At 35.5% G+C, this 18,793-nt stretch overlaps 1 protein-coding gene across 2 annotated transcripts in view; it reads right to left on the reverse strand.

Moving 5' to 3' along the window:
• Window positions 1-18,793, reverse strand: part of GLIPR2 (GLI pathogenesis related 2) — a 77,932-nt gene that overhangs the window by 37,587 nt on the left and 21,552 nt on the right. For both annotated transcript variants that reach the window (XR_011556867.1, XM_070727791.1), the window contains exon 3: window positions 819-922. Coding sequence is in view for 1 of the 2 variants with exons in the window: in XM_070727791.1 (XP_070583892.1) it covers window positions 819-922 (104 nt within the window). In the remaining variant the exon portion in view is untranslated. The remainder of the gene's footprint in view (window positions 1-818; window positions 923-18,793) is intronic.

Raw genomic sequence — 18,793 nt, forward strand, 5'->3', positions numbered from 1 at the left:
CGCCGGTGGCTTCCCTTCATCACATGACATTCCTGGTGCTGCTGCTCCTCAAAGGGAAGCCGTCGCCATCGCCGCCGCCGGGAAGGAAAAAGTTGGTGCAGCTGCCTAGAGGTAACAAAACGAACCGCTGAGTAGTTGTGGCAGTTGGACTCTGGAGACTAGCCAGCTGTTTAGTAATGTATGTCTGTGGTGTAACAACATGGATTTCGGTTTGGCTGCGAGTTTATGGTCTAGTCATGTGTTCATGGTGTGTGTCAGTTTGCTTTGTGTGCGTGTCAGAGGGGGGTGCAGCAGTTGGAGGCATTGTTGTGGTTTGGCTTCTGGGTGGTGGTTGCCTTTGGTCTGTAGGGAATCTCTGAAACTTACATGGGAAGAATCCTGAATATGCCAAAATCTTCATATTTGTACCCGTGAAAATCTACGAAAACACAAAAACACGCACGCACGCACACACACACACACACACACACACATTTGTGCAAACATATTTTTGCTGACAATGAAAAGGAAGAGAGATTACTGTAGGTCTATCTATTGACTGCCTTTTTTGACTGCCTTTTTAAATAACTTTTTAATGGGGTTTTAGTTTTAGATAATGTTCTAATTTTAGATAATGTTTGACTTCCTTTTATCGCTTCGTATCTATTTATATTGTATTTTTATTATTGTTGTAAGCCACCCTGAGTCCTTCAGGATTGGGCAACATAGAAGTCAAACAAAAAAACAAATAAATAAACAAACAAACAAACAAATAAATGCACACGCACTAAAAGGTTTAATACATGCTTTGCAAATAAAGGAAGAAAGATTTATTTTACCTGATTGATCGTACGAAGCCCAAGCTAAATTTTCTCCACATTTTCCACTGCTAGATTCAGGACTGTGTTTGAGGATTCTTGTGCTAGCAAGTGCTTCTGAATACCTTGTTTAATATAATAAGAAAATATTTGCTAAATATAGAGGGTACATAGGATTTAGACATATACATGATTTAATTTGAGAAGAAATTGGAGGGGAAAAGCCATCTATTCCGCTTTGTCTGCTAACCTTTCCTATTTTTTCGTGCAACCTCAGCTGCCTTGAGGACCATGATATTCTCCTGGTTTATAGACAAAAGGATTGCTTTTTAATATGACTGTCTGACTGGGCCTACAGAGTCCCAGCCCTAGCATGGTGCTTCTAGTATTTAATGAGATTGAATTTCTTGCATTTAAGGTTTCTCCTTTTCAGTGTTGAATTTCTGTGACAACCTCCATCTAGAATGTTTTCTACTTTTTAACCATGTTCTAGTTCATACTTCTTTCTATATCTAATTCTTGTCACAATTTGATTTGGACCATGAATATTGTCTTCTATTAGTACAAACATTATTCCCTTTGAAGTAGATAGGTTTATTTCAATTATCCTGCTCCTGGATTTGCAATAATTGTAACTGCTATTTAATTTTCCAGTCTGAAGAACCCAATGGCTGTTAATATAAGTTAGGTTTAGTTTATTTGAGCCAACAAATTTATTCGTTTTTCTGGTGGCAGAAGTCGTTTGGAATAGGTTCACACAAGTATATTTTGACAATTGCACTTAGCCTCTGAGCGGTTTAGAATGTCAGCAAATTTCCCCCAACAATCTGAATCCTTCATCCGGGATGAAAACCTGAATCAACCTTGAACCCCATTAGGAACAATTCCAAGCTATGGACAGCGTCTGTCTGCATTCTAACCACTGTGCCACCAAGGCTTCTCTTTTATGACCACCCCTCAGTTTGGAAGCTCTGCCAACAGTTATTGTATCGATTTAAGGGTAGCTTTCAGAGAAATGCACTGAAGATAATCTGAAATCTAGATACATTTTTTAAAATCAGAAGAACCCAACTATGCCATCTATGAATAGTGTAAAGAAGCACATACATGAATAAAAAGTCTCTTCAATATGCCATGGTACCTGAAGAATAACCATGAACCTGAATCACTTGCAGAGGGCAAGCAATCAGGCTATGTTCAACATTTGGGGGAAGAAGATTTTGCCAACTTTTTTCTTTTTCTTTTTTTAAAGGCAGCGGTAAACCCATTCATGAAGGGGCCCTCCTGAGATTCAGTAAAATATTAGATAGCATCCAAAGTCTGCCTTTCAAAAAAAAAGTTGTCATGGAGAAATACAAAGACTATTTGGGAAAAATGTTATTACCTATATAATAGTTTTATTATATATTTATTTATCATACATGAGCCAGTTTGGTTAAAAGCACCAGACTAGAAACTAGGAGATTGTGAGGTCAAATCCTGGTTTAAGCACAAAATGCAGGAAAAGGGCAAACGCTTCTGAAAATTTGTGAAAAGATTCATGTATTGAAGCATCTACCAAGAGTCAAGAGTGATTTGAAGACCTATGCACCCAGAGATAGATATATACTGTATATATAAATTATATACAATATAAATTTGTTACTCTTGAAGGGAAAAAAATCATATAATATACAAATAACATACAATAGCAGGATCTTTCTAATTTAAATTATTGTAGCATCTAATTGTTTAATTTTAAATCAATGCACTTTTATATAAACTATTATACTAGTTTTAACATGAAAAAGTATAAAACGTTGGTTTGATATTCTTGAGATGTATATTGGATGCAGTCCTTAAAATACAATCTGCCACTAAACAACTATTTAAAGTTACCACAGACTTTCTTAAAGCTACATGCCCTATGTCAAATGTATGGTGGCTGCCTATGATCATTGGCTCTTATAACTTACCACAGGGACACTCTACCTTAGAATCCCACTATCTCTTTCCCTCTTTCCTGCCCAGACAAGATCTTGCCAGGCTTGGGCCTGCTTCCTGTGGCTTCTGGAAGCAACATCATTTTCAATACTCTTAACAATTTCTTACCAAAATGGCAACTGCTTTTGGAGCTTTCTGCCCAAATCAGGTGGTCGTTGGAAGACTGCAGACTTCTCCTGGCCCTTGCTAGGCTTTGGGGAAACAGCAGTATGCAAAAATGGCAACTTCAGGAGGAACTTCCCAAAATCTTTCCTTTGCTTAATCCACTCCCTATTGCAGAAATTCACATTTCTTCAATGAAGAAAACAATAGACTAAAAAAGCTGGGGAGGATCTTTCTTCCACTCCCTCAATTAGCTACCGTATTATCGGTAACATGCATCAGATCTGCCTTCAAAATAGTCCATTCTCTTTTCCATTTTTTTGGTTTTCTCCTCTACTGCCTTCACCCTATCTTCATTTTCTTTCAAAGTTTGTTGAATTTCCTTCATCTACTCCTTCATCTCTCCTGTATCTGCCTTTAATTCACCCATTTCTGCTTTTAGAGCTTCTCGTTGTTGATTTGCGTCTTCCTGTGATTTAAGCATAAATTCTTTCATTGTGTTTAAAGTCTCTTGTATCGTTACAAGGGTAGGCTGTTGTGCTTTCTCTTTCTCCTTCTCCTTAGCTAACATAGTTGCAGTAGTACTTTGATGTACAGGAGATGGCTGCGGTGACACTTGGGGAGATGAAGCTGACGTTAGTGTTTGTTTTTTAATAGTCTTAGTATATGTAGATGTACTCGACATCCTTGGCTTTGCAACAATTTTCTGTAATATTTTTTATTTGAAAGATTTTTTTTTTAAAAAAAGGGAAGAAAACTCCAACAAACTCCAAGATTATTAAGTTAAAGTTCACTAGTTATTTCTAAATGTCTCAATACAATAGCACAACAAGCACAGCAGAAATATCAGTAATCTTAATGCTTTAAAATCTATATATGTCTATCCTTAATATATAACTTATCAATGTTTAAAGATATAAATTTTAATAATTTTAAAATATAAGAAATTAGCCTTTGAGATTTCTTTCAATTATAAAGAAAAAAAAGGAAGAAATCTCTTTCAATTTCGAAGGACAATAATATATAATGTATTGTTATAACAAACCAATTTCAATTAACAAATCTGCTATTCATAAAAATAAAAGGAAGAAAGGAAAGATAAAGAGAAGTGCAGGAGAAGAGAAAAAAACAGAAATAGGAAAATAAAGAGAAAAGAGGAAGGGGAGAGATCAATCACACATTTTGAAGTGCAACGAGCATCTTATGGTCTAAGATTTCAGAACATAATAGAAGAAAAAGATGAAGATTTACAAGCAAAAATGGCAGAAATCATTGGAGGAATTCTCCAGATGGATCCCACAGAATTAATAAAAGAAATCGATGAAGTTTTCAGAGTACAAATTAGCTACATATGTCAGCACAACCTTCCAAGAGAAGTCCACATCAAATTTGTAAGAAGAACCATAAGAGATGACATTTTGAAATGGACAAGAAATGAAAAACTACAAGATAAGGGAAAAGAAATCACAATACTGAAACAAGTTCCAAGAAGCGTAAGAGAAAGTAGAATAGACTATCACTTTCTGACTAGAATTTTGATTAAAGAAAACATAACTTTCCGTTGCCTTATTCCAGAAGGACTATCACTTTATTGGCAAACCAAAAGATATAAAATAGAAAACTTGGAAGAAGCAAGAGACTTTTATGAAACTAGTGGAATACGCCAACTGGAGCAACCAATGAAAGAACTGCCAGAAAGAAAGGAGGAGGATACGGGGAGCGCCGCACAGGGAGGAGAGGAGGACCTAGGTGCAAGAAGAAAACAACCTCAGCGCGAAACTAAAGATACCAAAAAATATTACAAATGACTTTGTTAAACGATCTGAAAATCTTTTCAGTAAATGTAAATGGTTTAAACGAACCGAGAAAAAGAAAACAAATATTTACAAAAATTAAAAATCAAAAAGCTCAAATCGTAATATTACAAGAAGTTCATATACAAAAGACAAACCGAAAATTATTATTAAATCCAAAAATTGGAAATATGTATGCTGCATTGGCAGATCAAAGAAAAAGAGGGATTGCGATGTATGTTGAGAACTCCACAAACTCCAAACAATTATATGCAGACAACGAAGGTAGAATATTGATTGTGCAGGTTAACACAGAGCCTAAACCTCTTGTCATTGTTTCTATTTATGCCCCAAATGAAAATCAAATGATATTTTATAAACAATTGCACCAGAAAATAATTGAATTAAATATTGAAAATTTGATTATAATTGGTGACTTTAATGCAATTTCAAATAGACTATTAGATCATTCTGGGGGGGGGGGGACGGGGTACAGTAAGAAAAAGAAAAATATACTACCCACCACTTTCCAAAAGATGAAAACAGAATTACTAATAAATGATATTTGGAGGGAAAGACATCCCCAAACAAGACAATATACTTTTTACTCAAACCCCCACAAAATTTGGACAAGAATAGATATGGTGTGGGCCTCAAAAATAACTGCAGAACAAATAAAAGAGGTTGAAATAGATGTTAATACTTGGGCAGATCATAATCCAGTAGTAGTTTATATGAAAAGTAATAAGAAATACTGAAATTGGCAGATGAATATAAACATTTTAAAGGAAAAAAATATATAAGGAATGGATAGAGAAAGAATTAAAGATTTTCTTTGAAATAAATAAAAAATTAGATACCACCCCACAAAACTTATGGGATACTGCCAAGGCATACATAAGAGGATTAACGATTTCTTATACAGCAAAGGTAAATAAAGAAAAAAAATACAATATGAACAATTAATTAATGAATTAAAACAAGTAGAATCTTTATCGCAACAAAATGCTAAGAACAGGGAGCTAAAGGGAAAGATAGATGTAATTAAACATAAAATTAAACTTATAGAGCAAAATCAAATAGCAGAAAAGATAAAAAGAGCTAAACAACATTATTTTGAACATGCCAATAAGCCAGGAAGATGGCTTGCGTATAAACTAAAGAAACATAGACAGTCAAAAATAATTAAAAAGTTAGAAGACGAAGATGGAATAATAAAATATAATATAGATGAAAAAGCAAAAATAGTACAATTTTTTTAAAAGAGTTATATAAAAAAGAAGACATTAATGAAGATGAAGTTTTTAACTATCTAGAATCAACAAAGTTACCGCAATTAACGGAAGAACAACAGGAAAGTCTAGATAGTCCAATAACAATTGAGGAGCTCCTTACAACTATTAAAAAGCAAAAAAATAATAAAGCTACTGGACCCGACGCCATACCGGCAGAATGGTACAAAATAGACAGTGAAGTAATAATATGTTGGAAATTTTCAACGAAAGTAGACTGGATGGTAAAATTCCAAAATCATGGTCTGAATCCTTAATAACTTTAATTCATAAATCAGGAACAGCAAAAGAAAATATTAAAAATTACAGACCCATATCATTATTAAATGTTGATTATAAAATATTTACCACAATATATGCTGATAGATTATAAAGGATTTTAAATGAAAAAATTCATCATGATCAAAACGGTTTTTTACCAGGTAGAGAGATTAAAAAGAATCTTAGAATGATTATTAACACATTAGAATATTATGAACAACATCCTGGAAAAACAGTATCATTAATGTTCCTTGATGCCAAAAAAGCCTTTGACAATGTCAACTGGACTTTTATAAAAATGCAACTAAACAAAATGAGATTTGGCACTAAATTTGTAAATTTAATAGACGCTATTTATTCAAAACAAACAACAAAAATTATATTAAATAATGAGCAACTGGAAACATTTGAAATAAGTAAAGGAGTTCGACAAGGATGCCTGATATCACCCTTATTATTTATCTTATCTTTAGAAACTTTATTGATAAAAGTAAGAGCAGATCCAAAAATAAAAGAAATAGATAAAGTCCAAGCGTTTGCGGATGATTTGACTTTCACAATAGAAGATCCAATAACAACAGCTCCAATATTAATACTGTACAGACAATAGAACAATATGGAAAAGCCGCAGGATTAAAAATAAATAAGAGTAAAACACAATTTATAGTGAAAAATATGAGTAAAACTCAAGAAAGAAAACTTGAATGCATTATAAATATGAAAATAGTTAAGAAAGTTAAATATTTGGGAATATGGATAACATCAAAAACAATATCATTAAAAAATGACAATTATGTGAAATTAATAGCAGAAATCAAAAAAGATTTAGAAATATGGAACAACCTAAAAATATCCTTTTTGGGGAGAATTGCCACAATTAAGATGAACATTTTACCTAAAATCTTGTTTTTGTTTCAGGTTATTCCAATAAACCCTGGGGGAAATTTTTTCAAAAATTTAACAATGATAGTTAAAAAAAATTTATGGCAAGGGGAAAAAGCAAGAATAAAGATAAATATTTTGGAAGATATTAAAGAAAGAGGAGGATTTGCTTTACCTAATTGGAAATTATATTATCAGGCAGCCGCCTTAACATGGATTAGAGATTGGATAGTATTAGAAGATAAAAGAACATTAAAATTAGAAGGACATGATCTTATGCTTGGTTGGCATGCCTTTATATGGTATGATAAGGATAAAATACATACATATTTTAAAAGACATACAGTAAGAAAATATTTGTTGGAAGTCTGTAAAGATATAAAAAAGAATAATTTTTTGACTATTCCTGAATGTATTTCCCCCTTAGAAGCAATAACACACCCAAATTCAATAAGGGATATGAAAACAATAAGATACAAAGATCTACTGGATGATCAAATGAAATTAAAGTCAAGAAATAAATTACAAGAAGAAGGGACCACAATTGGCTGGTGGCAATATGCACAGATTCAGTCTAGATTTCAGAGAGATAGTATGACATATATTTTTAATAAGAATAAAAAATTCTTAGGTAATCTATCAATTACTAATCAGACTAAATTAATAGGGAAAGTCTATAAATACTTGATTGCCCACAAAAATATAGATTTGACCTTAAAGGATAACATGATAAGTTGGTGTAAAAATATTGGTAAAGAAATAGACATAGATACATGGGAAAACGTTTGGATTTCAAACTGGAAAATGACAAAATCAGTTTCCCTAAAAGAAAATCAAATTAAAATGTTTTATAGGTGGCACCTTCCACCAAATAGGATAGCAAAAATGTTCCCAAAGACTTCCCCATTATGTTGGAAATGTAAGAAGGAAATAGGGTCCTATTACCATCAATGGTGGACATGTAGTAAAGTTAAGCTTTACTGAAAAATGATAGAAAGAATAATAAAAGAAATAGTAAAACAGGAGATAGAAATAACCCCGGAATTTTATTTATATAAGAAAGAAATTTTGTATTTAGTTATTCATATTTTGACCACGGCCAGGATAATATACGCGCAAAATTAGAAAGGGGAAAATATTCCCAAAGAAGAGGAAGTTATTAAAAAAATATTAGATTGCACTGAAATGGATATGATGACAAGACGGTTAAAAGATCAAGAAGAAACAGAATTTTATGAAATATGGAACAATGTATATATATGGATAAACAAGAAGAAATAACAAAAAGTTAAAATAAACAAATAAACAAATAAGAGAATTGTAAGTAGAGATATGATTTAAGTGTTATGTTAGAATTAGTAGGGATAAGATTTAAGAGTTATGTTAGAATTAGTTTATGCATGAAGACTTACTATAAAAAGTTAAACAAATTTCTTCTTTTCATTTAAAATAATAAGTTGATTTTAAGTATTTTTTAAATGTATTCTTTTTTCTGTATTGAAATTTTATTTCTAGAATAAGCGGGGAAGTTACAACCCCATTTTTATGTTAAATATATGTCTGTCAGTTTTGTCTATTTTATGAAAATTAATAAAATTTATTGGGGGGAAAAATTAGCTATCGTATTAAAGCTAAACAGGCTGCCCTTTAATCTCAATCATTTTTAACCAATTCATTGCTAGATTTACTGCATGCCTGGAAAGTTATTCTGGTAGTTGCTTTCTTTACTGCAAGGTTGAAGAACAGAAGAAAGAAAGGAAACTCTTTTTGCAACATATTTGTGTTGAAGGGTTGAAGAAAACGTTCACCTCAAAAAAAATACAGCTAGGGCACAAATGTGCAGCGAATGGCTACAATAAAACCTGACTAAAAAAAGGAAATAATATGGGAATTCTACCGAAAATTATATAAACAAGATGCTATCGAAGATGAAAAAAATTGTCAATACTTAGAAAAGGCAAATCTACCTAAAATTTCAGAAACTATTAGGGAGACATTGGATGCTAAGATAACAATGATGGAACTGTCAGAAGCTATTAAGAAACAAAAGAATGGTAAACCCCCACGACCTGATGGACTATCAGCCGAGGTTTATAAGGTATCTGAAGAGGTATTTGGACCTATCTTTTTGGATTTGATAGATGAAATATTTATACAAGCTAAAATTCCGGATACTTGGACCGAAACTTATATATCTCTGTTACCAAAAGAAGGGACTGATACACAAAATGTAAAGAACTACAGGCCAATATGTTTGTTAAATGTTGACTTTTAAGATTTTTGCATCAATCATTACAAATAGACTTAAAAGATACTTAAATGAATTTATACATTCAGACCAGAATGGATTTTTATCTAAAAGACAAATTAAGAACAATCTGTGTATAATTTTAAATACTTTAGAATATTATGAACAGCACCCTGAAAAACAGATGGCATTGATATTTCTGAATGCACAAAAGGCTTTTGACAATTTAAAGTGGCAATTTCTAAATAGGCAATTACAATACTGTATATGAATTTTGGAGCGAGGTTCTTACATGTTATAGAAGCAATTTATAACAAACAGTCGGCAAGAATAAATGTGAATGGAGAGATGACTGATAAAGTAAAAATCAGTAAAGATACAAGGCAAGGCTGCCCATTATCACCACTGTTATTTATTTTGACGTTAGAAGTACTGACTAGAGCTATAAGAGCAGATAAAGACATTTTGGGCCTCAAAATTCAAGATGAACAATATAAGCTGCAAGAATTTGCGGATGATTTAGTTTTCATTTTGGAAGAACCACTTACTTCAGGCCCAAAACTTCTAACTCAAATTGAGAATTATGGAGAAATAGCAGGACTTAAAATCAATAAAGAGAAAATAAATATAATTGTAAAAATATGACAGAAAACCAAAAAACTGATTTAAAGACACTTTTAAACATACAGATAGTGAAGAGGGTAAAGTATTTGGGAATTCAGTTAACAGCAAGATGTTCAACATTAATGGAATAAAACTATATTAAATTGAAGAAACAAATTGAAACTGATTTGCAAAAGTGGAAAAACTTGCAGTTGTCATTGATGGACAGGATTGCACTAATTAAGATGAATATCTTACCATGATTGCTTTTCCTATTTTCAAATATACCAATTAAAGTTAATAAAACCTTTTTAACAACATGAATAAGATAACAACTAAATTTATTTGGCAATTTGGACTTCCAAACTGGCATTTGTATTATCAAGAAGCGGCAATGACATGGATTAAAGAATGGACAATGCTCAGAAACAAAAGACTTTTGACTTTAGAAGGGCACGATTTACAGATAGGATGGCACTCATTTGTATGGTATGGAAAACGGACTATACGTAGGTACTTTCAAAGACATAGCATTAGAAACTCTTTAATTGAAACTTGGGGAAAAATTAAAAACAAATATTATTTTAGAGTACCTTATTGGACTGCACCTTTGGAAGCTCAGATACACCCCAGCAGAGTACAGTGGAATAAAATTTCAAGACATAAAGATTTAATAGGACAGTCAAAAAGGTTGAAAATAATGATAGAATTAGAAAAATAAGGTATAAACCTTGATTGGTATACAATTACAGGCAAGATATAACAAAGGTAATAAAGAAGAAGGTATAAATCTTGAAAAAACTAAACTAGATGAAATTTTGTTTGGCTCAGATGAGCATATGACAAAAAAGTTTTATGGTTATTTTTTATCTATTGATTTAGAATTTGAACAAGTTAAAGATACAATGATGAAGTGGATGAAGAATATAGGATATTCAATAGATAGAGATAAGCAGTAACAAATTTGGGAAAGAAATTATAAAATGTCAATGTCAACAGCGTATAAGGAGAATATAGTCTTCGGAGAGGGGCGGCATACAAATCCAATAAATAAATAATTAAATATATAAGATGTTTCATAGATCGTAGATGATACCAGAAAGATTAGCAAAAATGTTTAAGAATATATCAATGAAATGCTGGAAATGTAATCAGTTACCAGGCTCTTTTTATCATATGTGGTGGACATGCACAGAAGTTAAGAAATTTTGGAAAGAGATTCAGCAATGGATACAGAAGATTTTGAAAAGGAGTATTGAATTTAAACCAGAAATATTCTTATTAGATATTTTACCAGAAAATTTTAATAAAAAAGAAACATATTTGATTATAAAAATTTTAACAGCAGCTAGAATAGCATATGCACAAAATTGGAAACTGAATAAAATTCCAGATGAAAGAGAAACATTATGTAAGATTTTAGATTGTGCTAAAATGAATAGGCTTACTTTAAAACTTAAAGATAAAGAGGAGTGTAATTACTATAAGATTTGGGGAAAGTTTTATGAATGGTTGGAAACTAAAAATAATTGAGAAGTACTTTATTTTACTTACTTTTGAAGAAATACATGATGATTTAATTTTAATCTATTAAAGACCCAGATGACGAAATAAGGACTGGTGGCAGCATTGGATAAGGAGTTAACACAGAGATGAATGGATTAAATTAGATATTGAGTTAAGTATAAATAGAAAAATGGAATATAAGGGACTAGATTTTATAATATTGTTATTTGTAGATGAAATATATCTCATGTGTGGTTAATTTTAATTAACTTAGCAGAGAAGAGGATAAAAAGTACATTTTGAAAGTATTATTAGCGCTTTTTTCTCTCTCTGAATGTTTAACATATCTAAGAAATATGATTAATTATTATTTAAGCATTGATTCTGTGTTTTTATTGCTCGTGTTGTTTTATTGTATATTGAAAGAAAAATAAAGAAAAAAATTTATACCCCCCCCACCCCCCCAAAAAAAACCCCTGGGTCCTAAAGAGAATCAGACAGAAAAATGCTTGGAAACCTTTGGAAATTTTTTGTTGCACTATTCCAAGAGGCGGGTGTGGGGCAATTCTTCATGATCACATGACCCTGTCCATTTTACCCTGGATTTTCCAGCATGGCTGACCCACCATGTCCCTTTGCTCATTGGAATGCTACCAAAACTTTTCTGCTGCTTCTCTGAGGCTGCCTAATCATGGCGGATGCAACGTTATCCAAATGTTCACAACCAATCCCCCCCATGGATGATTAAATGCACCTCTGGCACTTCTAGCATGTGATGCGCTTTTGCGTTTACAGCAGCAGTGCTGGAAAGTAAGGGTGGTATAGGAGATGTACTATTCTTATTTCCCAGATCTATTACCTACTTTTCCAGTGAGAGATACATATGAACATGCACACCCCTTCCATGGGTTTAAATTCAAAACTAATGTTCAATTGTGTTTTATTTGTTGATTCGGTTGTGATGAACTTTGCGGTTGGCCCTGAGAGTAGGGATGAGCTTCAAGGTTCTCTGCCTGGTTGCCAGGTAGGTGTGGTCAAGGTGAGCATAGCCTAGTCAGCCTCCTGCACCATCTCTGGAGGCTTTCCTCGAGTCCCTAAGAGGGCAAAAGCAGCCTCCCCAGGCTCTGGAGGCCCTTGGGAATCCAGAAACAGCCAGGGCCATTTTCTGTCTACCCAGAGCCTCCGTATACACCCTGCACTTATCTGCATTCAAAATGGGCTGTGTGAGGACGCCTGGGAGGGGCAGGATGGGCAGGTCAAGCCAGGAGTGGGATTTGGGGGTTCTCCAAACTAAACAGAATCTTAGCTAGAGTTTATCCCAACTCCCTGTGAACCCCCAGCAGCCCACCCTTGCATGAAAGAAGTGTGTATGTTGGTTGTGTCATTAGAAAGGTAAGTTTCAGGCTTATTTTAAAATGATTCCCAGCTTCCCCTTTTCCCCCCCTTTCTGGTTTACTTTTCATCAAACTTTAGCAGATATGACAATGTGAATCTATTGCAAGGTAGGCAAAGTTGACTCTTCTATGACTTGTGGACTTCAACTCCCAAAATTCCTGAGCATGCTAGCTCAGAAATTCTGAGAGTTGAAGTCCACATGTCATAGAAGAGCCAACTTTGCCTACAGCTGATTATTGGATTGTGGCTGCCAAGAAAGTTTGTGTGCACATACACAGAAACATATCCCATTTTGGAGCTGTGGCTGTTTTCCTGCCCATTTCCCCCATCCATGTGGGAAGCCACCCCTCTCCTAGAAGAATTAAATATTTTGAGAAACATTTTAAAAGGCAGGGTAAAATATTTCTCCTAAAAGGGAAATAAAAAATCTTAAGGGAAACAGAAACTCAAGAGTCCCAGCTCCCTCCCTCAAGCAGATATTTTGTGCCCAATGAGAAAGATTGGGCCAGCCTATTTACAAAAGACCTTCAGTTCAAGGATGATGGGATTAAGACATGACCCTTCAAGACATACAGTTCTACCTCTACTTATGAACTTTAGTCGCATGCATTATTTGCTTTTACATTGATTCCTATGGGAAAAAATTCTTCTTCTTCTTACAAACTGTGATCAGGTTCTTAAGTAAAAAAGTTTGTAAGAAGAAGAAGAATTTTTTTCCATAGGAATCAATGTAAAAGCAAATAATGCATGCGATTGGGGAAACCACAGAGAGGGTAGAGGCCCTGTTTCCCCCCAGGAGATTCCTAGAGAGGTCCCACAGAGGCTTCTCCCCGCCTTTTCTGCCCCTGTTTCCTCCCAGGACATTCCTAGAGAGGCCCCACAGATGCTTCTTTCTGCCTTTTCCAGTTACAGTTTCGGAGACTTGGGTTTGTAAGTGGAAAATGGTTCTTGAGAAGAGGCAAAAAAAATCTTGAACATCCGGTTCTTATCTAGAAAATTTCGTAAGTAGGGGCGTTCTTAGGTACCACTGTAATAGGATTAACTCACTGCCATTTAGCAGCTGAACTCACTTTATTGTACAATCCCCTAAGGACATTGCATCACCCTCCAAATTTCAACTAAACTTAGCTCAATCTATAGAGCCAGTTAGGACTCCTACATAACCCCTAAAACAGAATACATCCTCTAGCACAGGAACAGGAAGCTCAATTGGAAATCCCAAGAGAAGGTATAAAAGTCCCTCACTATCAACTCCATGTTGCCAGCTGCCCAGAATCACAAACACATTTGGTTCTGCTTCATCATTAAACAAGTTTTCCATTCAACTTCCAATCTCCATTTTGTCTCCAATGCCCTTCTCCCAGCTTGGAACTGAACCAGATGGTTATTTCTTCCAACACCTGCTTTTAATCTCTTCTTGATTTAGCACAAAGGCACTCCTCCCCTTTTTTTCTCCCCTCCCCTGCCACTTCTCGAAATCATTTTTCCTTTCTTATTTTTCACCTGGGCAGGATCATGGAAACACTCTTCCTGAGTTTTGTGATCTCTATCATTTAGCACCTTTGCTGAGGTTTGTTTAGTTTTGCATGCCTGGACGTCTTGCATCATATGCCTCTTCCTCCTGACCCAATACATATCCCCATACAGAAACTCTCACTCCATTTTTTTATACAACCTCAATCTTTTGCACTTGTTTTTTCTTGCACTGTGAAGTTCTTTGCACTGGAGAGGGGGAATCTTGACAGCTGCCTTGAAAAGAAGGGGCAAAGGTTGAATTGTTGGGTTATAATCCAGCAAATTTATTCCTTCTTGCCCCCCAGCCAAAGGGTTATCCCAGCCCCAACTCAGCAAAATTCCCATAACAACTAAGCATACAAAACTTCATTATATAAAGACACACAAAAAAAGCCAAATGATAAGAGATCCACAGAACTCGGGAAGAAGCCCTGAACATTTCCACAGCACTTATCTCAGTTGCTTGGCTACCAGAATCCAATAGATAGACATTATCACAGCTGCTGAACTTTGACAAAACGGAAGTCAAAAGGAAAAAAGGGCGGGGGGGAGTTGGAAATTATTTTAAAGAAAGCCATCTGCAACCTGAAACCTACCTTTCTAGTGAGAGACACACATACACTCTTCCATGAACAAGCACAACATTCATCACAGCTGAACCAATCAATGAAATGCAATTAAACATTAACATTTAATTTAAACCTATGGAAGAGGTGTGCGTGTTGATGCATGTGTCTTGCTGGAAAAGTAGGAAATAAGAATAGCACATTTTAGTCACTCTCTTTATCTCTCACCCTGCACTATCCAAAGGCTGCTAGCAAAGCTTCTCTTCATTCCCTTCCCTGGCCATCCAAACGCTGCTGACGAATGTGATACCACAAGTTCCCCAACACTCCCTTTACCACTACTACATCTTGCACACATCACCAAACAACCACATGGGCTGGCTCAATTTGGCACATAGGCCCAGGGATCTTCCCTGACTGATCACATGAGGGTTCCTGACCATGCCACTCAAGCTGTGGCTGTGGCAGGGACTGGTGGAACTCAGGGGCAGAGGTTTCTTTTGGATGTCCAGCAGCCAGTTCTTCCAGTGACAGCCATGGGTCAGTGTCCCAGAACTCTCTTGGGCCCTGTTTGGGTTCTCCGCAGATGATGTGAGGTGTCCCACCATTACAAAGCCTCCTTCGATGGCAACCTAAATTGGGTGAATTTATATATTTATATTTATTAGATTCATATGCTGCCCCTCTCCGCAGACTCAAATAATCTAAGAATCTGTTTCTTAGTCAAGCTATAAACCAAATGGGCTGCTATGCTCAGTTATATCCATGATACTGGACCAAGATGGTTGCTGTAACAGCCATTCTGGAGTCTGTCATCTGCACCTCGATAACTGTCTGGTTTGGTTCTGCAACCCAACAAGACCGACAAAGACTTCAGAGTATAATCAGAACTGCAGAAAAAAACAATTGCTGCCAACCTGCCTTCCATTGAGGACCTGTATACTGCACGAGTCAAAAAGAGGACGGGGAAAATATTTACTGATTCCTCACATCCTGGACACAAATTATTTCAACTCCTACCCTCAAAACGTCGCTACAGAGCACTGCACACAAAGACAACTAGACACAAGAACAGTATTTTCCCGCACGCCATCACTCTACTAAACTAATAATTCCCTCAATACTGTCAAACCTTTTACTAAATCTGTACTTCTATTTCTACTAGTTTTTTCTCATCATTCCTATCATCCTTTTCCTCTCACTTAGGACTGTATGACTATAATTTGTTGCTTGTATCCTAAAATTTTTATTAATATTGTTTCTTCATTGCTTATTTGACACCTTTGACAATCATTAAGTGTTGTAGCACATGATTCTTGACAAATGTATCTTTTTCTTCTTTTTTTAAAAATATACTTTATTAATTTATTAAGAATGGGAAGGGGGGATGGGAGTACGAAAAGAGAAGTAGGAGGGGGATGGGGTAACCAATATTTTAATACAGTAGCTTATATATATATTGTTGTATATACATTCCAAATATTTGTCTATAGGTAATTATTTTGTATTCAATATTATTATTTGGATAATCTTATATCTGTAGTATTTAGTAGTTCAGGGGTAACGTAGAAAAGAAAGGTAGTTTGGAAGTGGGGTTGAAAAGAATAGAAAGAGAAAAAGAGAAAAAAAAAGGAAAGAAAGAAAGAAAGAGAGAGGGGGTAGTACCTGCAGATTAGCAGGAATATGCATTGTGACGACTTAGTTTGGTTATGTTTGTTATTTTTATGAGTAAGAGGTATTTGTGGGTTATGATATTGGTAAGTTGTTAGTAGTTATCGAGTGGATTGAACTCAGACAGGGATTGTACTGATTTTGGTCCGAATTTCTATTGTGTATATCTTTATTTTAATTTATGTTAAGAAATTTTGATTGGTTTTTGTTTTATTGTTTTTAAAGTTAGATAACCATCTGAACCATTTCTCCCAGGCCTTGTAGAACTCTGAATCATTTTTGTTTTGTATTTCCATTGTTATTTTTGATAGTTCAGCACATTCCATAATTTTACTAATAATGGTTAAGTTTGTTGGGGTGTCTTCTTTTTTCCAATGTTGTGCGTATGTTAGTCTGGCGGCCGTTAGTATTTGAATAATGAGGTATCTGTCTTCTTTGTTTAATTTCTGTCTAAAAATGCCTAGAAGGAACAATTCTGGTTTGAGTGTGATCTTTGTCAATATGACTTGGTCCATTATTCTTTTAATTTGTGTCCAAAATTTTTAGATATCATTTTTATGTTAGATCCAAATATTATTAATTTCTTCACTGCTTATTTGACACCTTTGACAATCATTAAGTGCTGTACCACATGATTCTTGAGAAATGTATCTTTTTCTTTTATGTACACTGAGAGCATATGCACCAAAACAAATTCCTTGTATGTCCCATCACACTTGGTCAATAAAGAGTTCCCCTTCCACTTGAATCAGTTGCTATATCATCTCCTTCTCCTTTGACAGCTGCAGATGTTGCTCCACTTGACTCTCCACCACTGTATACTCTAAGGTGCGCGGCCGCATGGCTGCATGCCCAAAAACACCCCCCATACACCCTTTTCCAAGGCCACGCAAGGAGCTGTGGCTGCCCCCCCCCAGCATCTCTGGCCCCCTCGCGCTCCTGGCTTCTCACCTCCTACCCGCCCAATCCACCCCTCTTTCTCCTCCTCTGCTTCCCGCCTTGGGGCACGGCTCCTCCCGCAGTGGTGGCTGCAGTGGCATTGGTGGCTGTGGCTTCTTGTCCTCCTGATCCGGCCGCTAGCTACTCTGAGCGCTTTTGGAATGCCCGCCCCTCTCGCAGTCCCTTTGCTGAGAGCGCTTTCATCCCGCCTGTCAGCAAAGGGGTTGCAGGAGAGGTGGGGCAGGCATTCTTCTCACAGTGGAGGCTGGCGAAGGTTAGTTTGAATGTTGGGCGCACGTGCGTGCACACTCCCCATCTCCCTGCCAGCCCACCGGGAACATTCAAACTAAGAAAAACATTCGCCAGCCTCCGCAGAGAAGAAAGGAAGAGAGAGAAAGAACAAGAGAGAGAGCAACAGACAGAGCAAGATAGAGAGAAAATGAGAAAGAGAGAGAGAGAGAAAGAGGGGGGAGAAAGAGAGATAGCAAGAGAGGGAGAGAACAACAGAGAGAAAGTGTGTGAGAGAGAAAGAAAGCAAGAGAGAGAAAGAAAGCAAGAGAGAAAGAGTGAGAGAGAGGAAGAAAACAAGAGAGAAAGAGTGAGAGAGAGAAAGAAAACAAGAGAGAAAGAGTGTGAGAGAGAAAGAGTGAGAGAGAGAGAAAGAAAACCAGAGAAAAAGAGAACAAGAGAGATAGAAAGGAGAGGGAGACAGAAAGTGAGAAAAAGAGAGAGCAGGAGGGAAAGAAAGCAAGAGAGAGACAGAGAAAATAGGAAGAGAGAGAGTGAGAGCGAGAGCAAGAAAGAAAGAGAGAGAGGACAAGAGGAAGGAAGAGAGTGAGAGTGAGAGAGAGGAAGAAAGCAAGAGAGAGAGAAGAGTGGAAGGAAGAGAGGGAAATGATAGAAAAGGGGGAGAAAAAAAGAGGAATGAGAAAATGATTGAGGCAGAGAATGACAGAAAAGAGAGAGAAACAAAGAGAGAAGTGACTTTTGATTTAAAGCATATGGTAAAAGCGCTTAAATAATAACAGAGGGGAAAAAACCCAGCCCTCACCTGTTTTTATTAATAGTTATGTTTTTGGTTTTGCTGGTTGTTTTAATTTTAATAGTAATAGATTTTGGTTTTGTTTTATTATTAATTTCTTTTAATAAAAAAGGTATTTTATTTATTTATTCATTCATTCATTCATTTATTTAAACTTCTATGCCACCCAGTCCCAAGGGGACTGCCGCTCAGACACTA

Source organism: Erythrolamprus reginae, chromosome Z, assembly GCF_031021105.1.
Source record: "Erythrolamprus reginae isolate rEryReg1 chromosome Z, rEryReg1.hap1, whole genome shotgun sequence".
Taxonomy (NCBI): domain Eukaryota; kingdom Metazoa; phylum Chordata; class Lepidosauria; order Squamata; family Dipsadidae; genus Erythrolamprus; species Erythrolamprus reginae.